This window comes from Bacillus rossius, chromosome 8 (assembly GCF_032445375.1).
Source record: "Bacillus rossius redtenbacheri isolate Brsri chromosome 8, Brsri_v3, whole genome shotgun sequence".
Classification (NCBI taxonomy): Eukaryota; Metazoa; Arthropoda; class Insecta; order Phasmatodea; family Bacillidae; genus Bacillus; species Bacillus rossius.
Window position 1 is genome coordinate 70321428 of NC_086336.1, and position 24189 is coordinate 70345616.

Genomic DNA, 24189 nt, shown 5'->3' on the forward strand with positions numbered 1-24189 from the left:
AAGTTCCAAACAACAAGCATACCTACATCATTGAGCTTATAGACCGGCAGTCATGTTAAAACGCAAGATTGCAAAACTACGAAATTTTCAGCCAGTTTTAAATTTTTGGGGGGCTATTAGAATTTTGAATTTTGTATAGAGCACTACAAAAGTGGCCACCAGTCTTGAACCGAATCACGTGTCAATACACAGAATGAGTTTAAATTCTACCAGCAACTTAGGCTGCATCAAGAAAAAAATAAGCTGATAACATAGGTATAATACGACTTATGGGCTGAGCATAGGCGTACCCATGGGGGGGTGTTTTGGGGGTTGACCCCCCCCCCCCCCCCGAAATAAAGGCAAGAATATTATGAACACTCATGTCATTCGAAACTCATTTTCTGAAGTTTCACACCGAGCGACGAGAGAGAACGTCACCAAGCAGTTAACGTAAACCAATTTGAATTGCAGTGGTTGGTTCATGAATGTCCACTACAACATCCACATCGACCCGGAGAATGTGGTTACTGAATTTGAAAAAAAAAAAAAAAAAAAAAAACGGTAAAAAGTTAGTAAGCTTAAAAAAGTTTATTATAAACAATTATTTTTTGGTGTGTATGTAGTTTTTCTTAAAAATCAGAAGCCCCCTCCCCCCCCCCCCCAGAAAAATATCTGGACCCCCCCCTTCCCCCCCCCCCCCCCCCGAAAAAAAATCCTGGGTACGCCTATGGGCTGAGGTGTTTTCCAAGGCCCGTGGGTATACGCCTTTTGAAGTTGAAGCTGAAAAACTTTCTTCCTGCAAGTCATAGAGAAAGTATTCGGATGGAACATCAAGCTTCTAAATAAATTTCTTTGAAATCATAACGAGTTGTTGCCCTAAGTTATTTCAAAGATACCATTTTACGACAACGTTGATCGCAATTTTATATAAGACACTTGCGTTGACAGTTTGCCGCTACTAGATACTTAGCACGTAGTAAATTTGTGTTGACAAAAGTTTTTGACGAAAACGTTTTTTACAAGAATAGTTATCAAAACGAAGAAGCGGTAATAACTGTTCAAACAGCATGTCGAGCAAACGAGCCTTATGGCAGCCACCAGCACCGAGTTGTTAGGCCCAATAAAACTTCAACATGACAGAAGGTAACATGAATGATGATCGGTTCGGACCCCCAACCATTGCCAAAACCAGATGTAAATGTTGCGGCAGAACTAAATGAGATGACGCAGTAGTGGAATGCCGTTGCCTTCCGCAGTTTGAAGGTGAAGTGACAGCACGTCACACAGTCCTCTGAGTCCACGGAGGAATCTAGGACGTGCGTCACCACTGAGACAGGTCACATTTAGCATACGTGAAAAGACGATTCAGTCAGTAAAAGTGTTCAGCAAATGCGATTTTCTTAATTTAATGATTAAATTATCACAGAATACTAGCTTTATACAACAGTGACGGATGTAAAATTGTCCCAGAAGTGTAGCTCTATTCTGGCACCAAACAAGTCATAGACTATTCCTCAAGAAAGCATTGTGCTTTAGCAACCCTAAACACATACAATAAAATTAGGTTTTTACAGGAAACGGACAAGTATTTGTCCTACATTCAAACGGATAGATACATTGCTCCCCACATCTGGAGGGCGTGACGTCAGTGGTAAAGGAGAGGGAGAAGATTTCAATGGAGGTGGAGGGGAGGCTGCTTATCCCGGGCGCAGGATAGGCCGACACATATACGGCGAATATAATATATAAACATAATCATACTATATCTACTAAGAGACTGAACACGTTACGGCATAGACAAGTTTCAATGGTTCACTAAAAACACCCCAGAAAAATGCATGTCACATATGTCCTAATTACCTAATTTTAAATGTGTATATTGGTATAATATTTTTTTTTATTGGCCCTTGAATATGTGTAGGTTTTGTTAATACAACAGTAAAAGTAGGCTTATTTTCTTTACTTCATCAAATAATTTTTAATTAAAAAATATAACACAATTAAATTTTTTTTAAAATCGTTTGTTAGGTCATTAAACCTTGAACACTATTATTAATTTATATACCGTGAAATAAAACGCTAACTTAATCTCTGAAATGAAAAAAAAAAATATTAAATATTTTGCATACACGGATGCAAAACATACTATCCCTGCGGAAGTAAAGCTTAAATTCCCCAGCAAGGAAATGGACAGTTTGCAAGGAACGGCCGAATACACTGCTTTTACTTAAAATATTTATTTTATAATAAAATTATACAAATATACGTGTTAGGTTGTATAATCTACACTTATAAAATAACGTAAAAATCAATAGTGTTAAATTGTTTTATGAGCTGCCCCATTTAACGCAAAATTTATCCTCAACGGAATCGTAATTTAAAAAAAAAAAAACAAAAAAAAAACCCTTGTTTTAAATATTGTTTCAAGAGGTTTTATACAACGTGTCAAGTGATTTGTAATCTCTACGCTCCGAACGTCTGTCTTGACGGTTAAGAGAAATTAATTATAAGTTACGAAAGAGAACGACCAAAATGTATGTAACGTACCAACGTCTTCGAATGGCCGTACAAATAATAATAACAATAAAGCTTTTTTCAAGGAATCGTGTTTGATTGCCACGGAACTTATTTGAGTAAATATACAATATCTATAAACACAGATTAGAAAAATAATACATTTTTATTTCTGTTACCTGTGCACTCTTTTTAAAGTTGACATCACGAAAAGACAGAGCTTAAAATACTTGACATTATCTAATGCAAAAATGTCTATAATTTCCATAAAAAGATCTTCCTTAATAGATAAAATTATTTATTAGCAGTAACGTGACGTCATCATATTTAGAAATTGAGTTTTTTAGACTCCATTAGGTAACGAAGATTTGGGTAATCGATTTTAAAATGATTAAAAATAATGTTAACATAAGACTTACGTTTGGCCCCAATTAAAAAATATACCAATAAAATTTAAGACGTTATATGCTCTTATATTTACAAATAAATAATAAGTTTTTTTTACGATTTTATTTACGATCTATTTTTTCTCACAAGAGCGGAAATCTTACAAAATACACTTTGAACGCATAAAAAATTCTGAGGTGCACAGATATTGCCACCAGATATTTATACTGCACTCTATTGATAAAGTTATCTAACGTCGTCTATTCTAAACAATTTCAACACAAATTATTAAGTATTTACTATCATTTTACACTAGAGAGCAGTACCGTAGAGCCGCTATCTAGCGGGAAAAATATGAACTTGAAGAAAATGCTGTTAGATATCTAGGCGAACTGTAGTGTCAATGAGTATGTACTTTGCGCTGTATAAATTTTGCTATAATGTTGTTAAAGTTTACCGGTGTTTATTATTAAATAATTGTTGTTTATCATGACTAAAATAGGTATCTAGAGTTTTAGTAGGTAAGTAACAGCTTTTTCCTTCATCTCCGGTTATGTGATCGAAGGTAAGACCGTAATGGACACTTAAAAAAACACCATTATTTTAATGGTGGTTATTGACGGGAGGAAAATAATTTTGCTCGCAAATGTGGGGAAATGTTTTTGGGGGAAATGCTGTTTCTGTAATTGTAGTTATCATCTCTAGTTATTATGGAATGAATTAAAATTCTTGTGCAACGTGGTAACCGTTGGAAAATTCCAGTTTCGTGTGGAGTCGGAGCAGAAGCTGATGGGAGTTGTAGCAGGCACAGGAAATGACACAATTGTTTTGTACATTGTTGTTCGGTGACGAGGGCGCGTGTTGTTGGCACCGGGACGCACCGGGACGCCCCAGGGACGCGTGTGACGGCCGCAGGTAGCGAGCATGGACGGAGGCCGAGACGAGCACGCGTGCTTCAAGGGGGGCTCGCCCGGGGAGGCCGAGGGAGACGACGAGATGGACCTGGAGGACGGCTCCGGGGACGACGACGACGAAGGGGCGGACGCCAGGTCCTCGCCCAGCCCCGAGCCCCCCTCGCCCGCCGGCCTGTCCCTGGAGCACCCGGAGGACTCCGCCTCGGCGCTGGTGCTAGGTGCGTGTCCGGCGCTTCGCCCCCCTCCCTCGTGTGTGTGTGTGTGTGTTGTCGCAGTAGGTGAGTTCAACAGTTTCTGTAACTATTTTACAGTTAAGCTGACGAAGCAAAATGTGTTTTTTTTTTACAAATGTTATTTTTGAAGGTATAACTTTTTTAGGCACGTTATGTTTAATGATGCGCGTGCACAATGCAACAAGATTATCGCAGGAAGAACATACAAATAAAAATTATATACCTATGCACTTTAAAAGCTTATTCTTAGTGATTGGCATTGAATACTTGGTTCGTATAATTAAGAACAATTTTTTATTGTGAATGTTTCTGATAGACATTGTGTTTATTAACTTTTTTCAAGTTTATTTATGTCCCTGTATTATTTGTGTTTTTAAATTAGATCATTATTTAATAAATAATTAGAATTAATAAATTAGATTTTTAAATTCAGCTTATTTATTGATATTCAGTATTTTTAAATCCATCCTGGTTATTTTGCTAAATTAAAATAATTAACTTTATAGACTTGTTTATATTAATATTGAATATTGAGTATTTATTTAAATTTTTTAATCGGATTGAATTTATACGATACCAATGGTATTTATAACATCACTCCAGTCATTTTATTATTTTATTTCTAATAATTATTAATAAGAAAAATTAAAAGATTAGTTTTTATCACACCAATCAAGTATAACTTCTAATGTTTGTACTACTTACATAGTACACGCACCAAATTTTTTTAATGAGAATAATGTGGTAATTGCAGAGTTTAGGGATTTACCTATAAACAAGATAAAAATAAATGAGGTTCATGGTTGCAGCTAATGCTGGTTGATTAGTTACAAATTCTTTTAATTATTTATTTATATTTTTTTAGTTTTCAAATGGTTTTATTTGAGGAGCAGAGGACACACCCATCCACCTGCAGTATTTTCGTGTCTCCTTGTGTTCCCCTACGGCTGAAAGTGTAACACTACTTCGCAGTATTAAAGTATGGAAGTTTTGTAGCAGAGTAACTTTTCTTATATATAAAAACAGAATATGTATTTTTTTACTTCCTCACATGATTTCTGATCAGTATTGATGGAGCTTAGTGAAACTTCAAGTAGTTCACAGTTTTGGTTTTTTTTAGGTTAGGAACATTACATGTAGCATAAGATAGTTGGAATAGTCCCCCCCTATTTTACCATATTTTTAATGTAGCTAACCTAATCAACTTTACACGCAATGTAGCAGTATTTTGAGTGTCTCTAACTTAACCTAACCGATGTTCCACACAATAGTGAAGTATTTAAAATGTAGCTAACCTAAACCTGGACTCACAATCATCCGTCTCATCCGTCCGTCAATCACGTGACCTGCAGCCAATCAGATGGCCCAGAAAAACTGTGCTTTCAAATTCTTTGCTAATAGTAAACGTGAATATTGTTGATGTAACCGTAACCTAACCTATCCAGCCCTTGTACAGTTTTATAGTATTTAAAATGGTGCTAACCCAGCAAACCTTTCACACAATTTGACAGTATTTGAAATGTTTCTGACCAAACTTAACTTAATTAACTTTTGGCACAATTTTAAAGTATTAGGTATCATTAGAAAACAAAAATAGCGATCAGGATTTTTACATTTGGTGAAATCAAAGATATAATATGTACATTTTGTTAAATAATAGCACAATTGTTTCACCAGTTGCACTCTAGAAAATTATCCTTAACAAAACCTTATACAGTTAGTTTGTCCCACTTCCATGTGCTAGGTTGCCAATGTTAATTTAGATAGTAGCGTGTATAACTGTACAAGCTGACGTGCCAGTGCTTTGCTGTGGAAAACTGACAGAAAACACACTGCTCCTCATGTACGTAATTAAACTGGATGAAATTTTGAAAATTCACTGACCCACCGTCATTCAGACACTTGGGAGTTGATTTCCGTAAAATCAGTCTCTAGTGGATGCTCGTAGCACAAGCATGTCTGCCACATTTCAAGTTTGTAGGTTTTCTAGTTTGGAGATTTTGTGATTAGCGAGTCAATGAGTAGAATTTAATTTTTAAATGTATAGGTTTAATCAAATTGGTACTTATTAACTTTAATCTCTCTCTCTTGTAATCCTACAGATTTTTAATATTTGCATGGCAAGCTACTTAGTGGCTTACGTTTGACTGTTATCAAGCGGGAGGTACATTCTACCATAGTTCGGTTAAATTTACAAACCGCTGTTATGATGCAAATGCCCAGGTCGGCTTTCAAAAAGTGGAAATTTATTTATTTATTTGTATTTATTGGAACATGCCCACAAATAGTTTGGTTACTTGAATGGTGGGCATGACATATATACACATAAAAACATACATACAATGATTATAATTAGAGAAAGAAAAATCAATACACAAAATACACAACAAAATGAAAATAAAATATAAGATATAGTTACATAAAAGAAAATAAAATATAACAAAAGCAGGCACTTTGGGCGGCCAGGCACCGCATGAACGCTAGGAAACCGGCCATGCAGATATGCCCCACATGCAAGCGCACACACGAGTACAGACCACAACACAACACAACAGAACATAGACAAGAACAAAATCAAAGAACAATTATAGATGTGCAATTCGCCAAATGATATTGCTGTAACATAAATAGAACCAGGTATAAAGCATTTAAGTAAATATAGGTTGTAATAGAATTAGAGTACAATGTTTTCATCACGTTTATCAAAGTTATAAATTAATCTATGAATTAAATCATTTTTGTAGTGCAAAGTACATTATATAGTGTTACAAGTATATTATGTGGGAGATTGGGCTCGTAAGGGATAGCCCAATTAAGTTTTAGTACAGTTTTATTAATTACTAATATTTACATTACTAACAAATAATTGTAGGCTTCTTAAAAATGTCCGATCACCAGTCACTGGCACTTAAAAATGTTAGTTCTCAAGTCACTCAAAGGTCTGTCCAGTTCCGCAGTTCGCACTCCTCACTGGAGCTGGGTTCGACAGTGGTTCGCCCCTTACCTCGCGCCTGTCCTCACACAGTCTCGCGCCACTCAGTCGCACTCTCACTGTCCTGACACTCTCGATGGGGTCTCTCACCCTCTTCGCCGATGTCGCACTTCCCTTCACTCGCGGAACTCTCCGGACTCTGAAAACTCCCGCGGAGGCCAGTGTTGTCGCTTATATACCTGTGGCGTCCTTCTCGAAAGGACGAGAGCGGCTGTGATGTGTCGCGTCAACCCCGGGCCGACCCGACGCCCGAAACAGCCGGAACAGCGACGCTTAACCACGCCACTCCTCGCGATGGCCGCCAAAGGTGACAATAGCCCGAGGCGGGAAGGTGCGCAGGTAGCGGAGGGGGGGGGGGGAGAGGTAGCGAGGACCCCTGTAATCCAGCCAGGCACGCGTGGCATGCCTTACGTCAGTGGACGCCGCGTGACGTCAGTGGCCGTGCGTTGCGGTCCTGTCTCTCGCGTTCGTAACAATAGATTGATTGTAGGCTGCTATTAAACTGGGGGACTGAATACCAGTATTGTCATGTAAATGGTTGCAATTTAATTTTGTATTATCTTTGAAAGATTTGTGCAATGGGAGTGCATGACTTGATGCAAGTTTTTGGACATACGCCATTGCTAAGAACTTTTTCTGTTGAAGAAAAACTAAAAACTAAAAAAATATAAATAAATAAATTAAACCCCAAAAAGACAAAAAACAGAAAATTAAGCAAAAAATTGCTGTTGTCAGCAAGGATATAAACACCACAAAATATTCCGTAACAGGAATATGGTCAACAAAACAAAGAAAAATGTACTAAGAGAACGAAAAAAAAAAAAAACCCACAAATGATAACGACACAGAAATATTGTTTCATCTTTTCGTTTTGTCGTGTTTTTGTCTCTTTTCAACTGTTGTGCTGAATTATTTTGGGTCCAATATTTTTGTGCTGTCATCATTTGTGAGGGTTTTTTATCGTTCTATTCTGTTTTCGAAAACCATTGTGTTTGTTTCGTCTTTTCGTTTTGTCGGGTTTTTGTTTCGTTTCAACCGCTGTGCTGAATTTTTTTGGGTTCAATATTTCTGTGTCGCCATCATTTGTGGTTTTTTTTTTCGTTCTCTTAGTACGTTTTTCTTTGTTTTATTGACCATATTCCTGTTACGGAATATTTTGTGGTGTTTATATCCTTGCTGACAACAGCAATTTTTTGCTTAATTTTGTGTTTTTTGTCTTTTTGGGGTTTTATTTATTTATTTCTTTATATTTTTTATTTTTTAGTTTTTCTTCAACAGAAAAAGTTCTTAGCAATGGCTTATGTCCAAAAACTTACATCAAGTCAATTTAATTTTGTACTATAGAAATTGTATATAAAGAGAGAGTATAAAAATAAGTTCAACTATTAGAAAGAGAATCTAAATGAGATATTTGGTAGTGACTTAGGCTTATTATTTTGAGAAAAAAAAAAATTTTAAATGGATTTAATTTTTTCACTATGAGAGTTGTTAATGTTATTCCAGATTACTGAACTATATTCAAGCTGACTGAAGCTAAGTAAAGATTTAGAAAGGCGTATGAAGTTATGTAATTAAGTAATGCTATGGTTCTATGGGAAATGGACACTGAAAAGTTAACATGAAGGTGAAAAAATAATTTTGTGTTCAAAATGGTACCAAGATTATCTATACTAGAGGATACTGAAATTTTTGTGTTATCAATAAAATAAAAACTGGTTGTATTTTCCCATTGAAGGAAATTTAATTAGTTTTATATTTTTAAAGGGAGACTAAATAAGTAAGGATCAAATATTTGATATAATCTACCACCTTTTTGAAAGTAACAATCATAAAGTGTTAATTTTATCAATTAACTTTTTTTTGGCACTTAATAAGTACACACTTACAAAAGCTTAGCCTTTTGTGGAAACTAATTTGCTTGTTTTGGTTCCTATTTCTTGCCACCCAAAAAATTTATGCGTAGCAGCAATTTCCAAACATCCCTGGTAGTCAAAAGAGTTATTTGTGTGAATTTATGGCAGTTAGCTGTCCATAAAAATTTGTATAAATTGTTATAATCTATAGGTAGGCCTATAAATCTTTTATTTATATATGCATTTATATATATATATATATCACTTTTTATGTACACGTTTACTGCCATTATTTTGCGTAAATGAATTCTAGACTGATACATATAATATAGGGATGGAAATTTTGGGTGTTCTTTGATGGTCAGAATTGACCCAGGGAGTACGTATTATGAGAAAATATTTTTTTTAAAAAATTTGAAAAATCGTCTATACACATTTAGAATGAAAATTGTTGCATCTGTTTGGATATTTATACTTCCTTAGAGTTGTGAAAAAATCTTTGGTTTGAAAGTTTTTTTATAGCTCAAGTATAAGAAAAAGTAGGGGTTGAAGTAAAAAAAAAAATCTTAACTCCCTTAGTAGACAAAATATCAAATCCTTTTAAAGTTATCGTAAAACTATTATGCATTATCAAATATTTTTGCCTGAACAATTTTTAAGTCAACCAACCCTCAATGCTTACGATTTGTTGATTTTCTCAGTCAGTACCTACAGAATTTATAAATGGTGTTTCTACGTACTGTAGCCTGAAAACATATATTTTTTTTTTTTTACTAGAAATTTTTTAAAAATCTTTTTTATGTTGGAATCCCAATAGCGTGACACAGGACATGACGCGAAGGATGATTGGGATGCATTTCCAAATACATATTACATTATTGTGTACCACAAAGTATGTACCAAAGCAACTAATAAAAATAAGCAGTTATATATAAAATCTCTCTGGACAATGCACATGCAACACAAACATAATATCCACCAAGTTTACAAATTTTTGATATGAATTTTTGACAGGAACTGAGTGTGTTTAATCTCGGGTTGGGTGTCACTTTGGCGGAGGACTCGACACCGCTTAAAACTTGTAAACTGTGAAAGTACAGAGTTGAAGTAGATATATCTTAGTAGAGCAGACTTTTCTCATGGTCATTACGTATGACTCACCCGGTGAACATTTGCAGTGATGATGTAATTAGCGTCGGTGGGGAGCGTCGCACTGAAGACAGTGAGAGCTGTGACTGTAAGAGTGACGGACCTATTTGCGTGATTGAAACTTAAATTGCTTGTTAGTGAGTACTGAGTGGTGCTAGTTGAGTGGAATAACTATAAAGTTACTAATTTTGGTTTTGGAACTATTAATTGCAAAATCCCTAAGCGAAAACAGGTCATGTTTGGAGAAAAGAAAGAAACAAGCGAAATTGCCAGAGCAGAAGCAATTAAAAATGCATAGGAGTGTCGTAGGTATCGAATGAGGCAAAAAGTAGCCGAGAGAAATGAGCCAGTGGGGCAGAGCGAGCCCCCCGAACGAGTCGCGATATTCGCACTAGAGCGAGCCTCAGTCGTCTGCCTCGCTGAAGCAACGGGGAATGCAGAAAATTGTTCAGTAAAGTACGTGGATGTGCTAATCTAAAGACTCTGATGCTGATATGGAGTCAGTTGAGCCAGTGGTTGTAAAAGATGGGCCGAGTTTGTCGTCGTTTAGTGTCACGTTTGTTTTTCCTGTGAACACTGCAAAAATAAAATAATTTTTAGATGCAACTCAGCATCTAATATCAAAAGATGCTGTATTGAATGCGATTCATTAATTATTGTATCATATAATTTCAACTACTGCGAAATTTGCGGAATAAAACAAGCCAACATTTAGAACATAATTGAAAAATAAAAAAATAAAAAAATAAATAAAAATCAAAAGAATTTAAAACGACTTCTATAGAATAATTCTTTAAATTCTACAAACAAAGAACCACTTTCAAATAGTGTAAAAATTTCAATAATTCAAGTTGAAGATGTGGGATTAAAAAGCATTGGAAGTATTGAAAAGTTATCAAATAATGAAAATTCAAAAGTTGATTCCCCAAATTTATTGATCTTATCTAAAATATCCAATAGTCCAATAAAATATTAAATGGTGACTAAAGATTAAAAATGTTTTTGTACCAACCAAATGTTATGCACATTATTGGTTTGCCAAGTATGTTGTGCAGAATTATAATATTATGAAAATTAATGTTATGCTACATAAGGGAGCCTTAATGCATAGAAATAATAAAATATGTTTAATTTACCAGTTTAAGAAATTAATAAAAACATTTTTTTTAAATCTGATCTTATTTTATTTATTGCATATTGATAACTTATGAATAAGGCATATGAATACCAAAATAACCTACAAAAGGTTTATAAGAAGGCTCCAAGTGTCCGGTGAATGTAAATTATTATTTATTTATGTCAATAAAATGAGGTTTATATTTATTGTTAGATGCCGTAATGATTTACATAGTGCAATTGTATTTATTTTTCTACTTTTTTTTAGTTTCTGAATTATAGCCTCTGCAGATTACATGTATTTGGTGTCGCTGTTTTTCTGGTGTGGCCACCAGACCGTCAAGTATGACATTCATCGAATTCACATCAAAAAATAAAAAACAAACATTAATTTTGTTAAATTATTTTATTTCCCGTTCAGCGCGTTGGAAATTCATGACACAAACCCCTGTAAGCTGTAGTTCAAAAATACATCCTATCCAGAATTTTTTTTAATCAATCAGATTGAGAAAAAAATGTTTATTGCAAATTTAACGTTCATTTGTAATAATCATTATGCATGAACATATTTCAAAGATTTCACGTATAAATTTAGTAAACAGTACCTTAAGAAATATTTGATGAAAACTGTTCTTAAATACAAAAGTTGTAGCTATTATCATTATCCTAACAAAATTTTGGTAGTAGTATTTAATCTAGTCTAATGTGATCTTTTGCTTTCTTGAAAGTAATATCAACATCCTGCTACTTGAAATAACTATTACCTATATCCACATCAGGCATATTTATAATTTATTTCTTCTTCTGTCTTTCCTTGCTCAATGCTTACTGATATTTTTAACAACCATTCAGGACGGCAGTACTTTCTTTTAAAAAGATTTGCAGAGTATGGGCGGGTTTTCGTAATAAGGCGTGCTGCTTTATCTTCGGTGTCCAAGAAATGGCATGGTGGTGCATTCAGAATGAATGTTGTGAGTTCAATTCCTGCTACAGACAGATGCCTACCGGTACACATTAAAAGCAGACAGCCAGTAACTACATGGTCTTCGTGGCCAGGAAGAAATGCCTGGTGAAAGTGAGTGACATAATGAAATATATCACTTAAGTTAGGTATTACACTTGAAAATATGATTTCAGCCTGGAAAATTATACTCTGAAAATCTGTGGCAACGATAGAAGTATGTGTGCGAAAGGAAGATAAATTGATAAATCTCTTAATTTAGTATGCTAGCTTATCCAAAATAACTATTACATACATAGTTTATTTATCTGCAACTATATGTGATCAAGCTACCAGTAAAAAAATTTAGGGTGATCATGTTCTGGGACACAACTTATAAATTAATTAACCAATTATTTTTGGTGAAATTTTGAGACACATTCTAGTGTCTGTTTTTTTTCTTTCTTGTGTTTCTTTTTTAAACAGATTTTGAAAATAGCTAATCAGGACATCTCTTCTTTGCAATTCTTTGATTCGCTGGTTATTTTGAATTCATATATTCGGCCATACTTGCTGATGTGAGTGCTGGCAGATGTGTTAATAACAATGAATAGCTTATTAATTATTTTACAGTCTTATTTAATTTTAAAATTCTTGAATAAAATATGTAAGTTTAATTTATTGAAATTTGCATGAAAGTTCTAGCACATAACTGTTGTAATGAATATCTTTACGTGCACCAGTTAACATGAACCTTTGTATACTTCATTCAAAACCATTATTTGCGTAGTAGGTATTCCTTGTTCTCGCTTCAGTTGGGACCATTTTGGTTGAGTTGTCCGATCACCGGCACAAAAGTAATCTGGGTTCTTGGATTCCTGGCGGAATCAAATCTGGATTTTTGACAAGTGGGAAGCGTGGCCGGCAGGTTTCTTCAGGGCACTCCTGTTTTCCCCAGTCATTCATTTGGTCAGTTTTCCATTTCATCGCCCCTGGTCGTTATTAACAACCCAGATGCCAGTGAGACGTTAAGGGCCCTGCCCACCCGGGCACACATACGGTGTGCAGAGCTTCAGGGAAAACCGCGCAATTTGAACACTTCAAGATATCAGAGTGGGGTCTGTTTAAGTAAAGCATTTAAGAATACTGTGATGCATATAAGTAGTTCTGTTTTTGGATTTTGTTTTCGAACTGTATTTTTATAATAGTAAAAAATTATGAAGTGTTTGTTTTCAGAATAATTTATAGGCATTAAATATTCAGTACAGATTCTTGAAAGCATTCAAGGAGCTTAAATTACACCTTTATCTTCATTTTTCCACCATGAAACGTTAAGGTTTCTGCTCAAATCTCGTAGTTGTGGTATGCATCATGAGAAGACTGTGCACTATGCAGCCTTGTGCTAAGAGGTGATACCGCGGTAGAAGCACCAGCGAGCATTGCTCTTATAACCCCGCCTCACCAACACGAATACGTCCCTTGACTGGCTGAGCACACAAGACCCAAGAGTGTGGAAGTGCTGGGGGTGACACATGCCTCTTTGCTTCTGCGGGCTAGGCACCGAACCGGCATATAGTTTTTGTGTTGATGATGGTCCTCCGTTGGATTTGAAGTGGTGACCCTATCATTTCCTTTTGCAGATTCTGTATGCATTCCTTTACTACTTACAATACTGTGTACCAGATATTTTCATAGCTAAAAAAAAGTCTGTTAAAACACTTGTATGAGCCCATTTTTCACTATCCAAGAGATTCATGTCTGAAACAAAACTGCCATTGGAAAGTACAGTGGCTCTTAAATGCTTTTCATGATCATAAATCTCAAGTTAATTTTGGCGGCCGAGGCAGAAGGCCACCTTCACCTTCGTTCAGTTCGTTCATCGAGTGGTTGGTTGAAGACACGTCCTGTCCAGTTGGCTGGACGTCGGAAGTGACTGTGTGTGACTGTGTGTGTGTGCGGCAGGCTCCTACCAGTGCTCGCCGGAGGACGGCTACCTCTCCCCGCAGCACAAGTTCGGCTGCCACGTGGGGGGCAAGCCCCTGGGCATGCGTCGCGGGCCCGGCCGGCCCCGGAAGGAGCGCGAGGGCTACTCCGCCCTGCGCTCCCCCAAGAAGTCGCTCGAGCTCAAGATGAAGTGGAAGAGGTGCGGAACACAGCGCGCTCCTGCTTTGTTTGTGTGGCGGATTATTCCGGCCACTGCGTCAGTGGCGTAGCCAGGATTTGTGTATGGGGGGTGTTAAGAAGCATGCCCCCCCCCCCCCGTATTAAAGCGGGGGGGGGGGGGTCCGGGGGTCCTCCCCCGTTTTTAAGGTGTAAAATAGTGCTAGGTTAGCAGTTTTCCATTCTTAAATTTAAATATTATAATGGTAAAAAGAAATTAATTAAAGATTTGGTGCTAAGGGGTGGGTTTGAACCCCTAAAACCCCCTCCCCCCCTGGCTACGCCCCTGCACTGCGGTTCTTGCAGTTCTAATCTTCCAACCTTTGAACACCATCAAATATATAGTATTTAAAATATCGGCTATTCGAGTGGAAAGATCCGGAATTTGGCAAAATTTAGTGCTTTCAGAATCCACCACCACCAGGTCTATTTTTGTTTGTTTTTCTCTTTGTGATTGGTTTTTGTTCGTGAAATGACACTGTTGAGGGATGTGATTGTTTGCGGGCGCCGCAGCAGTAACATCTACGTGCGGGGCATCGCGAAGCTGGGGCTGCTGGGGGAGGAGGGGGACGCTCCCTCGGGGTCACCCAGCCCCGGGCGGCTGCCCGAGGACGCCGGGCCGTCGGGCCTCCCGCCGGAGGACAAGCTGTCCGCCCCGGAGGAGCCGCCCTTCTTCCCGGAGCAGTGGTGAGCACGCCCACATTCCCTTCTTCCCGGAGCAGTGGTGAGCACGCTGCGCCCGTCCACTTTCCATCAACGTTTACAATTGAATTTAATTTTTTTTATTGTTCGTTACCAATACACACACCAAGTGGGACTCTGCACAAAAATTTTTTTTTTTTGGAAAGGTTTGCTTTTAAGGTATTTGTTGAGAAGTTTGGATTTGTTTTCTGCAGTATTTTACACACACTGTTTTTATATGTAACAAACAGTTTGAGAATATAATTTAGAATAATTTATAATACTCTATATTTATTCAGTCGGAACAACAAAACCATTTTCAAACATATTTGATCTGTTTTAAGAAAATACATTGTCGGATTTTGTATTTTTTTATTTCAGTTTGTATCTCATGGTTTGATATATATTATTTTCTCACTTTTTCATTTTATTGTATTTTGAATAAATTTTTCTAGGACTCCTGTGAAGTGTGAAATAATGAAGTTTCATTGTAGGTTAAAATTTGAGTAAAAAAATTATCTTTTGATAGTCATGAATAATTGTACATTCAAGTCATTATTTATTTAAAAAAAAATAAAAATAGATTGTTCGCGGGAGCCTAGTTGTTGAGATCATTCTGGTAGTTCCCTTTATTTTGATGAGTGTTGCTCCATGTCAGTAGTAACATATCTGTAATCAAGAGCAGTAATCATTTTAAATGTTGCATTTAATTAGGGGTTTGGGAACATTCTGAAGAAAAGAAGCTGATATCAGCTTATGTTAAAAAAATATGTAATCCAACTCGTTAAAACCACAGTTTGTGTACTAATGTACAACATAATATTATGTTGACAGTTCCGATTCCCTGATACATCCTAAATCGTTGCTGTGGCATGCATTTACAACTTTTCCCGGAGTTAATTTTAAATTGCTATCTGCGTTTGCACACCATTTATGAACTTGCATTTGCGCGGTCTGCTGCCAAATGTGTACAGGTTACGAATGTCCGTAAAAGTCCTCGTAGAAGCAGCAATGATGCTAGTACTCGAGAAACTTTTGCATGCTTACATTTGTTTTTTTGACTTCAGTGAAACCTCTTTATAATGTATTTCACTATGAAGGATTTCTCACAAATATATATATATATATATATATATATATATATATATATATATATATATATATATATATATATATATATATATATATATATATATATATATATATATATATATATATATATATATATATATATATATATATATATATATTTTAGGCCCCAACAAGATGTTTTATATTTAGTTACAGATCAGTACAAAGTACTTTCATTATTAAGTATTAAAAAAGGTTTTTTTTTTTTCTGTTATGTTGTAATGAGATTTCACTGTATTCACTTCAGAGTGTAGTTATTATCTCGGTAATGATTTTTTTTTTTAATTGTAAATGTCTAGATGTTCCTACGAATTGTAGAAAATTTTCCAATTGCATTTGCTTGTATGTATTTAGTTTTGGTTATAGATTTAATAATAAACCTTTGGTAAATTAACATGTAAAAAAAATTGGTTGTCTGTAAAGTCGGTTTACAGACGATAGTTTAACAACAATAACGTCATAACAAAACATTGATGAAATGATTGCATACTTTTATGAATAAAATTGAATAATTTTTATCGAATTATCACTATTTTGTATGGATACAAATAAGGAGTGAAATGAAATCTACAATTTAATTGATAAATTTACTTTTATTTGCACTCGTTAATCCAAATATGTTTATTTCTTTAACGAAGAGATTATTTGAGCTTTATCTTTTATACATGTTTGCTATTTAACTTCTTCCAATCTGTGTTATTCTGTTAAGGATAGGACGATGATAGGAAAAGTAGGAAACGAATGGGAGTGTTTAAAGTTTAATGTGCCTCGAAAAAGTCAAATCGATGGTTGTTCCAATCGAGTGGAAGAGAGATAGATGCGGCACAAGCGTACAATGAGGTGAGCGTAATGGGACACAGCGTAATGGGACAATGTACATAACGGGACACTTTTTCGTGCGAACAGCCGGCGTTCATCGATTTATTATACGTCACGTAAAAAAATTTTTTTTAAAGTCGTGAAGTAGGTTCAGAAAGTGACGAGACAGCCTGATGCCTCTGGCTCGGGTCTGTACGAGTGAGCGCCGTGCTGGCGTGCCCGACAGGCCGGGGAAGGTGTGTGCGCTGTGCTGCCTGGGGGAGCGCACGCAGCTGGGCCAGGGCGCGCTCCTGCGGCTGGCGTGCGCCGAGGGCTTCACGCCGGACCGGGGGCGCGCGGGCGACCCGGGGGCCAGCCCCTCCGGCGAGTCCGTCATCAGCGACACTCCCAGCGGCGGCGACAAGAGCCCGCGCGCCGTCACCGTCCGGCGCCAGAAGAGCATCTCCAAGAGGTAGCGGCGGCTCCCTTCCTCCCGGCCCTCCTTCCCCCTTCTTCCTTCTTCCTCCTTCTTCCTTCTTCCTTCTGCCTTCTGCCTTCTTCCTTCTTCCTTCTGCCTTCTTCCATCATCCTTCCTTCGTCCTTCGTCCTCCTTCCTTCATCCTTCTTCCTTCTCCCTCCATCCTCCTTCCTCCTTCCTTCTTCCTTCATCCTCCTTCCTCCTTCCTTCTTCCATCATCCTTCTTCCATCATCCTTCTTCCATCATCCTTCTTCCATCATCCTTCTTCCATCATCCTCCTTCCTTCTGCCTTCTTCCTTCTTCCATCTTCCATCATCCTTCTTCCATCATCCTTCTTCCTCCTTCCTTCTGCCTTCTTCCTTCTGCCTTCTTCCATCATCCTTCCTTCGTCCTTCGTCCTTCTTCCTTCTTCCTTCTTCCTTCTCCCTTCTTCCTTCTACCTCCATCCTCCTTCCTTCTTCCTTCTTCCTCCATCCTCCTTCCTTCTACCTTCTTCCTTCTTCCTTCTTCCTTCATCCTCCTTCTTCCTTCTTCCATCATCCTTCTTCCATCATCCTTCTTCCATCATCCTTCTTCCATCATCCTCCTTTCTTCTGCCTTCTTCCATCATCCTCCTTCCTTCTGCCTTCTTCCTTCTTCCATCTTCCATCATCCTTCTTCCATCATCCTTCTTCCATCATCCTTCTTCCATCATCCTTCTTCCATCATCCTTCTTCCTCCTTCCTTCTGCCTTCTTCCTTCTTCCTTCTGCCTTCTTCCATCATCCTTCCTTCGTCCTTCTTCCTTCTTCCTTCTCCCTCCATCCTCCTTCCTCCTTCCTTCTTCCTTCTTCCTTCTTCCTCCATCCTTCTACCTTCTTCCTTCTTCCTTCATCCTCCTTCTTCCTTCTTCCATCATCCTTCTTCCATCATCCTTCTTCCATCATCCTCCTTCCTTCTGCCTTCTTCCTTCTTCCATCTTCCATCATCCTTCTTCCATCATCCTTCTTCCTCCTTCCTTCTGCCTTCCTTCTTCCTTCTTGCTTCTTCCTTCATCCTCCTTCCTCCTTCTTCCTTCTTCCATCATCCTTCTTCCTCCTTCCTTCTGTCTTCTTCCTTCATCTTCCTTCTTCCTTCATTCTTCTTCCTTCATTCTTCTTCCTTCTTTCTTCTTTCTTCCTTCTTCCTTCTTCCTTCATCTTCCTTCTTCCTTGATAGCTTATTGGAACCTTGTGTGGCTGTTTTAAGTGTTTGTTTAGTAATTTGTGTGACAACATTTTTTAGGCACTCTTCGGTTGGCTTTTATGGGGAGCCGTTGGACGAGCTCAGCATGGTGGGGTATCTGGACGAACCAGAAGTCAGCACTATATTCGAGGCGTCTGGTGAGTTAAATATGTATGTTCAACTAGGTCACTAGAATTGTGTGTGAACATTTATGGCTGAAAATATCACATTTTGTATTAGATTATCATTTTAAGAATTTTAGTTTTGTGTAAATTCCGAGAGTACGTTTCCATATCCTGCTAGAGGAGTTCTTTTAAATAGTAGTTAGGCACTGACTTTTCATTCCAGTCAGGCCAGCTTGATTTTGAGTTTTCCATGGCTTATCAAACTCACTCCTGGCAATTGGAGGGATATTGGCGTACTGTTGGTCAGTGTCGGAATGTAACGCAAAGCACTAAGGCATAATCTTTTAATATATTAAGTTCACTGAATGTAGTTTATGTAGCATTAAGTTTGTAACAAATTGTATGTAATAAAAATATTAGAATATTTTTTTTTATCTTACAACTCTTATTAGCGACTCATTTTTACGTTACGAAATTTGTGCATTTTTTAAAACTTATAAATACCTGCAATCTAAGTTTTTTGTTCCAAGTAGTTAGAGATGCTTATTGCAAATTATTATATTGTAAAAATGAATAGTGTATTGGTCAAAATGAAACTGTTTGGTGAAACATTTAAGTGTCATATTTGTTGAAGAATGTGGTATCGTTATGAATAAGCTAAACAGAATTCATAAAAAAATTAAATCAATAACACCGTAATCTTCTATTCAACGAACAAAAAAAATTGCCTTAAAATAACACCATAAAATCTAGTCTCTACCTGTAACTTTACTCCCACCAAAGAAATTTTTTTTTTCTTTTGAGAAATGAGATATGTGCTACAACACCGGAGCAGCAGCTTGAGGCCATCCAAAACACAAACTCACAGAGACGCTGTATTCGGGACACTGACTGCTTCGTAGAGGAAGCCACGTCTGGAACCATTTGTGTGCACCACGTATTAATGCACACAAAGGCCTTTTTTTTTTTCATTTGGTCATAATGCACAGTAAACATTGCATACCGATAGGGTTGGGGCCTGGATTTTTCCATCATTAGGGTGACGTGTGTCAATGGGTACTCATACCGTCAGCTGCTTCATACCCGTCCCTCCTCGTCACTTGTGAGATGTCTGTCGTTCGTACCCGTACCTGCGTTCCATTCATCATTCGGGTGACGTGTGTCAATGGGTACTCGTTCTGTCAGCGGCTTCAGTCTCGTCCCTCCTCGTCACTTGTGAGATTTCTGTCGTTCGTACCCGTACCTGCGTTCCATTCATCATTCAGGTGACGTGTGTCAATGGGTACTCGTTCCGTCAGCGGCTTCAGTCTCGTCCCTCCTCGTCACTTGTGAGATTTCTGTCGTTCGTACCCGTACCTGCGTTCCATTCATCATTCAGGTGACGTGTGTCAATGGGTACTCGTTCCGTCAGCGGCTTCAGTCTCGTCCCTCCTCGTCACTTGTGAGATGTCTGTCGTTCGTACCCGTACCTGCGTTCCATTCATCATTCAGGTGACGTGTGTCAATGGGTACTCGTTCCGTCAGCGGCTTCAGTCTCGTCCCTCCTCGTCACTTGTGAAATGTCTGTCGTTCGTACCCGTACCTGCGTTCCATTCATCATTCAGGTGACGTGTGTCAATGGGTACTCGTTCCGTCAGCGGCTTCAGTCTTGTCCCTCCTCGTCACTTGATAGATGCCTGTCGTTCGTTGTGTTCCAATGCGTGCGTGCTGGTTGGCGTGTCGGCAGGCCACTTCTACGTGCACCAGCGCTGCGCGACGTGGTCGGTGGGGGTGACACGGCCAGACGACCCGGCCGTGTCCGCGGCGGGGGAGGCCGTGCTTCAGGCCTCGTCACGTCGCTGCTCGCACTGCGGGCGGTTCGGCGCGAGCATCGCCTGCACGGCGGGGGCGTGCCAGCGCTGCCTGCACCTGCCGTGCGCCGCCGCCTCGGGCGCCTTCCAGGACCCCAGCACGGCGACGCTGGTGTGCGCGCAGCACCTGGACCAGGTCCCGCTGCTCAGTGAGTCCCGTCCCCGACCGTGCCACACACACCGGAGCCCTGATCTCACCAACCCGGATGTAACGACTTGAGCCTCGTGAGCTCGGAGGGTCCACCCCCTTCAGCCCCTGTGCCTGACCGTGTTACACACGCCGGACCCCTGATCTTACCAACCCAGATGTAACGAAGGTAGCAATTTTCACTGATGCAATCCGTGGAACCGCGAGAATACGTGAAATCAGGGCTCTAGTGTGGACTGGTCGAAGCAGGTGTGCTTTGTGTCGTGCGTTGAAGGCTGTAACACCCCTTCATAATTCAACACAGGGGGTTGTCTCTAAACAGCCCTCCGAACGTGAGCTCCGGATCTGGTACGTACGTGTTTTTTTTCGTGCCCTGGCCCGTTGCGACCACTGGCACGTCACTTCGGAGCGGCGCGGGGAGAGATCGACGGGCGGTGGTCTTGGCGTGCTTGCAGTAATGAGCGACGTGTCCTGCCGGGTGTGCTTTGCGCTGGGCGACGTCTCCAACCTGATGATGTGCAGCGTGTGTGGCGGCCACTACCACGGCAGCTGTGTCGGGCTGGCGCTCCATCCAGGTCGGTTCTCGGGACTTTTCTTTATTCATAATCACGGGTTTTTCCTGATTGAATATATTTTTTTTTTGAGCTCAAATACAATATTTGTTTTTTTCATGTTTCCCAATATTTTGTGTTAAGTAGTATGAATCCCACTAAGTAATCTCTCTTTGGTGCTGAGTGTGTGAAGATGACAGTTGAGTTTTCTGTCAAACAACTCAACGAAACAGTAGGTACTTGATAAGCAGGGAAAAGTATTAATAAAATCCAAATATCATTGAAAGATATTAGTGATGGGTCGAGACTCGAAAAATTGAGCGAGTCGAGTCGAGCCGGCGAAACTAAACTCGTCTCGAAAACCGAGTTGATTAAGATTGTGTCCTCGAGTCTCGTCAAAGTTTAGTTTTTGGCTCGACCATAATGTTGCACAATATCCAATCGTGAGATACTTATCCAAAACCATGCACTTTAAAATAAAATAAAATAAAACGTATTATTTAGGCCTACCTAGTGGAAAAACTCAGATCCAACACTGAAAACTTTGAGAACGAGGTCAGATAATTATTTATTTTCGATCGTGTATAACCGCGAACAGTGCATTCCATCCTTCAATATGCACTTAATATTTCTAATTGCAAAAAAATACCTTTATTTAACTATAATGGAATTAAAAATTGTTATCTAGATTCAGTCATGAACAAGACCACAAACATCATCAATATTTGGGCAGCTTTGGAAGTAAATAATATTTACTACTAAACACTAGATAGCCGCCATTTTAACTCCGGGCCAATGGCCTACGTAAGTCGTCATACAGCCAGGGAATGTTGCCACTTTGACAAATCGATATCATCAATAATTGAAATCTCCTACCAGTTTTCCATGGCCGAACAGAAAATTGAGGCTGTTGAACATTATATTTACACTTAAAAGTAATTTTTGCGTCGCCGGCGGCGTATTAATCATAAACGGTTTAGTATTAGTGGAATGGATATGTTTGTACGGCCTGGTACGTCACAAAGTGACGGAACAGAAATAAAGAGCAGAGATTTGGGAATTTTTTGAAAAAAAATGATTATCAGACAGCTAGATGCTAGTGCTGCAAAAAGTTTGACTCATCTCGACAAATTTCCATGAGTTCGCCTCGAGTTCGACTTGAAGACAAATTTCTATGAGTTCGACTCAAGCTCGACTCGAAGATAAATTTCTTTGTTTAACTCGAACTCGACTCGATCCTGAAATAGGGTGACTCGACCCATCACTAAAAGATATGTTAATACACCATATGATTCTGAAATGCTAGTTAATGCACCCATAAAGCACCAAAATGCAACAAAAATTATGAAATCAGCATTTATATTCAAAAATTAACTGAAATCACAAAAGTGTAATTTTTTAATATTTAAAATACGTTAAATGTAATTTATTTACCAGGAACTTTGAACCACTGTATGTAGTAAAATGATAATTTAATATTTACTTTTTTTTTTTTTCCATAACTGTTATCAGTAACTCATTTTTTACATTACGGCATTGGTACAACTTTCAAATACACAAACACTTGCCAATTTATTTTTAATTTTTTTGAATAGTTAGACATACTGATAAAAAATTATTATTAAAAATTTTGCTGTTTTGGTGTAATAAGTAGCAATCATGCAAAACAAGTGGCTGTCCATAGTTACAGTACACAGGCCATAGTTTGTGGTACAGTTCTGTTAACGTGTTACCGAACGCAACAAACTATGAACGTTAATAAAGTAATAGTGAGTGTGTGAAAACAAATAATAGAAAGGAATTAAATATGAGCTAGATTATAAAAAAAAGCTAATTAAGTAAATGAATGCTTAGTAAAGCTAAGCTAAGCCGGGACGGGCCGCTAGTTAAAAATAAAATAACAAATATAGCAAAAAAAAAATACTTTATATAAAAATTGAAGGTAAACTGAAAATACAAAGATAAAAGATAAACATAAAGTAAGTTTTCAATCCAACTCAAATTGGCATGACCACCTGCAAAATTAAATTTATATTTTTAAAGACTATTATTTGCCAATCAGGAATTGTAAAAAATTAAGAAAATGAATGCTAAGTAAAGATGTTACCAATGTTGCGGTGGCAATGCCTCACCAGTGTCAAGCCCGGCGGTATGGAAGCGTGCTGCATGTGTTGCCGTGTGGGTTTGGGCAGGCGTGCGCGCGGGCTGGCAGTGCTCCGACTGCCGGCTGTGCCAGGTGTGCCACCTCGCGGAGGACGAGGCCAAAGTGATGGTGTGCGACGTGTGCGACAAGGGCTACCACAACACCTGCCTGCGTCCCGTCGTCACCTCCATCCCCAAGTACGGCTGGAAGTGCAAGGTAACCCCCGCCGAGTGGTCCGCAACATGCGACCAGAGTCTAGCCTCGCAGCGACCGGACGACATCGCGGTTCTCCGGTCTTTGCCCCTCCGTCCCCTCTTGCCCCCCCTTCCCTCCTCCCTCACTCACTCTGTATTAACCTTGCTTCCCCTTCATTCCATTCGCATGTTAGGGGAAAGGAAAGCAGCCTGTGTACCTACATCTGTTGGCCAGCCACAGACGTCATCATGGAAACATTCGACAGTGTTTACGTTTATTTGTGAGTCTTTAAAATGCTTCTGCCGTTTGAGAATCCTGACTGTGAATCACACGCTAAGATTTGTTTTATTAGTAATAAAGACGTGACAGCCTGTCTCAGACGGAACACTGTCGATTCTCGAGGTACCTTTGTGCCATACTGTTTTGTGGAATTTACCTTACTTACCTTATTATTTTTTTTTTGTTTTAATGGCAAACTGGTTTCCACACATTTTTTTGTTTTATTCAATTTGGAAATTATTAATTAAATATGTCATACTTGAATATTTAAAGTTTACAACTGGACAAAGTTGGAATTGTCGGATCAGTGCTGCTGCGATGGCCTTCATCATCAGTCTTGTCTGCTGCGCGAAGGGAGGGAAGCAGC

General features: G+C 38.5%; 1 protein-coding gene across 1 annotated transcript in view; it reads left to right on the forward strand.

Annotated features, from left to right (window-relative positions):
* Nucleotides 1-3277: 3277 nt before the first annotated feature.
* Nucleotides 3278-24189, forward strand: part of LOC134535240 (histone-lysine N-methyltransferase 2D-like) — a 155848-nt gene continuing 134936 nt past the window's right edge. The window contains 9 exon segments of the mRNA XM_063374310.1: nt 3278-3404; nt 3799-4015; nt 14043-14223; nt 14754-14927; nt 17098-17322; nt 18592-18689; nt 20383-20655; nt 21110-21229; nt 23398-23564. Coding sequence (XP_063230380.1) covers nt 3808-4015; nt 14043-14223; nt 14754-14927; nt 17098-17322; nt 18592-18689; nt 20383-20655; nt 21110-21229; nt 23398-23564 — 1446 coding nt within the window. The 5' untranslated portion in view covers nt 3278-3404; nt 3799-3807.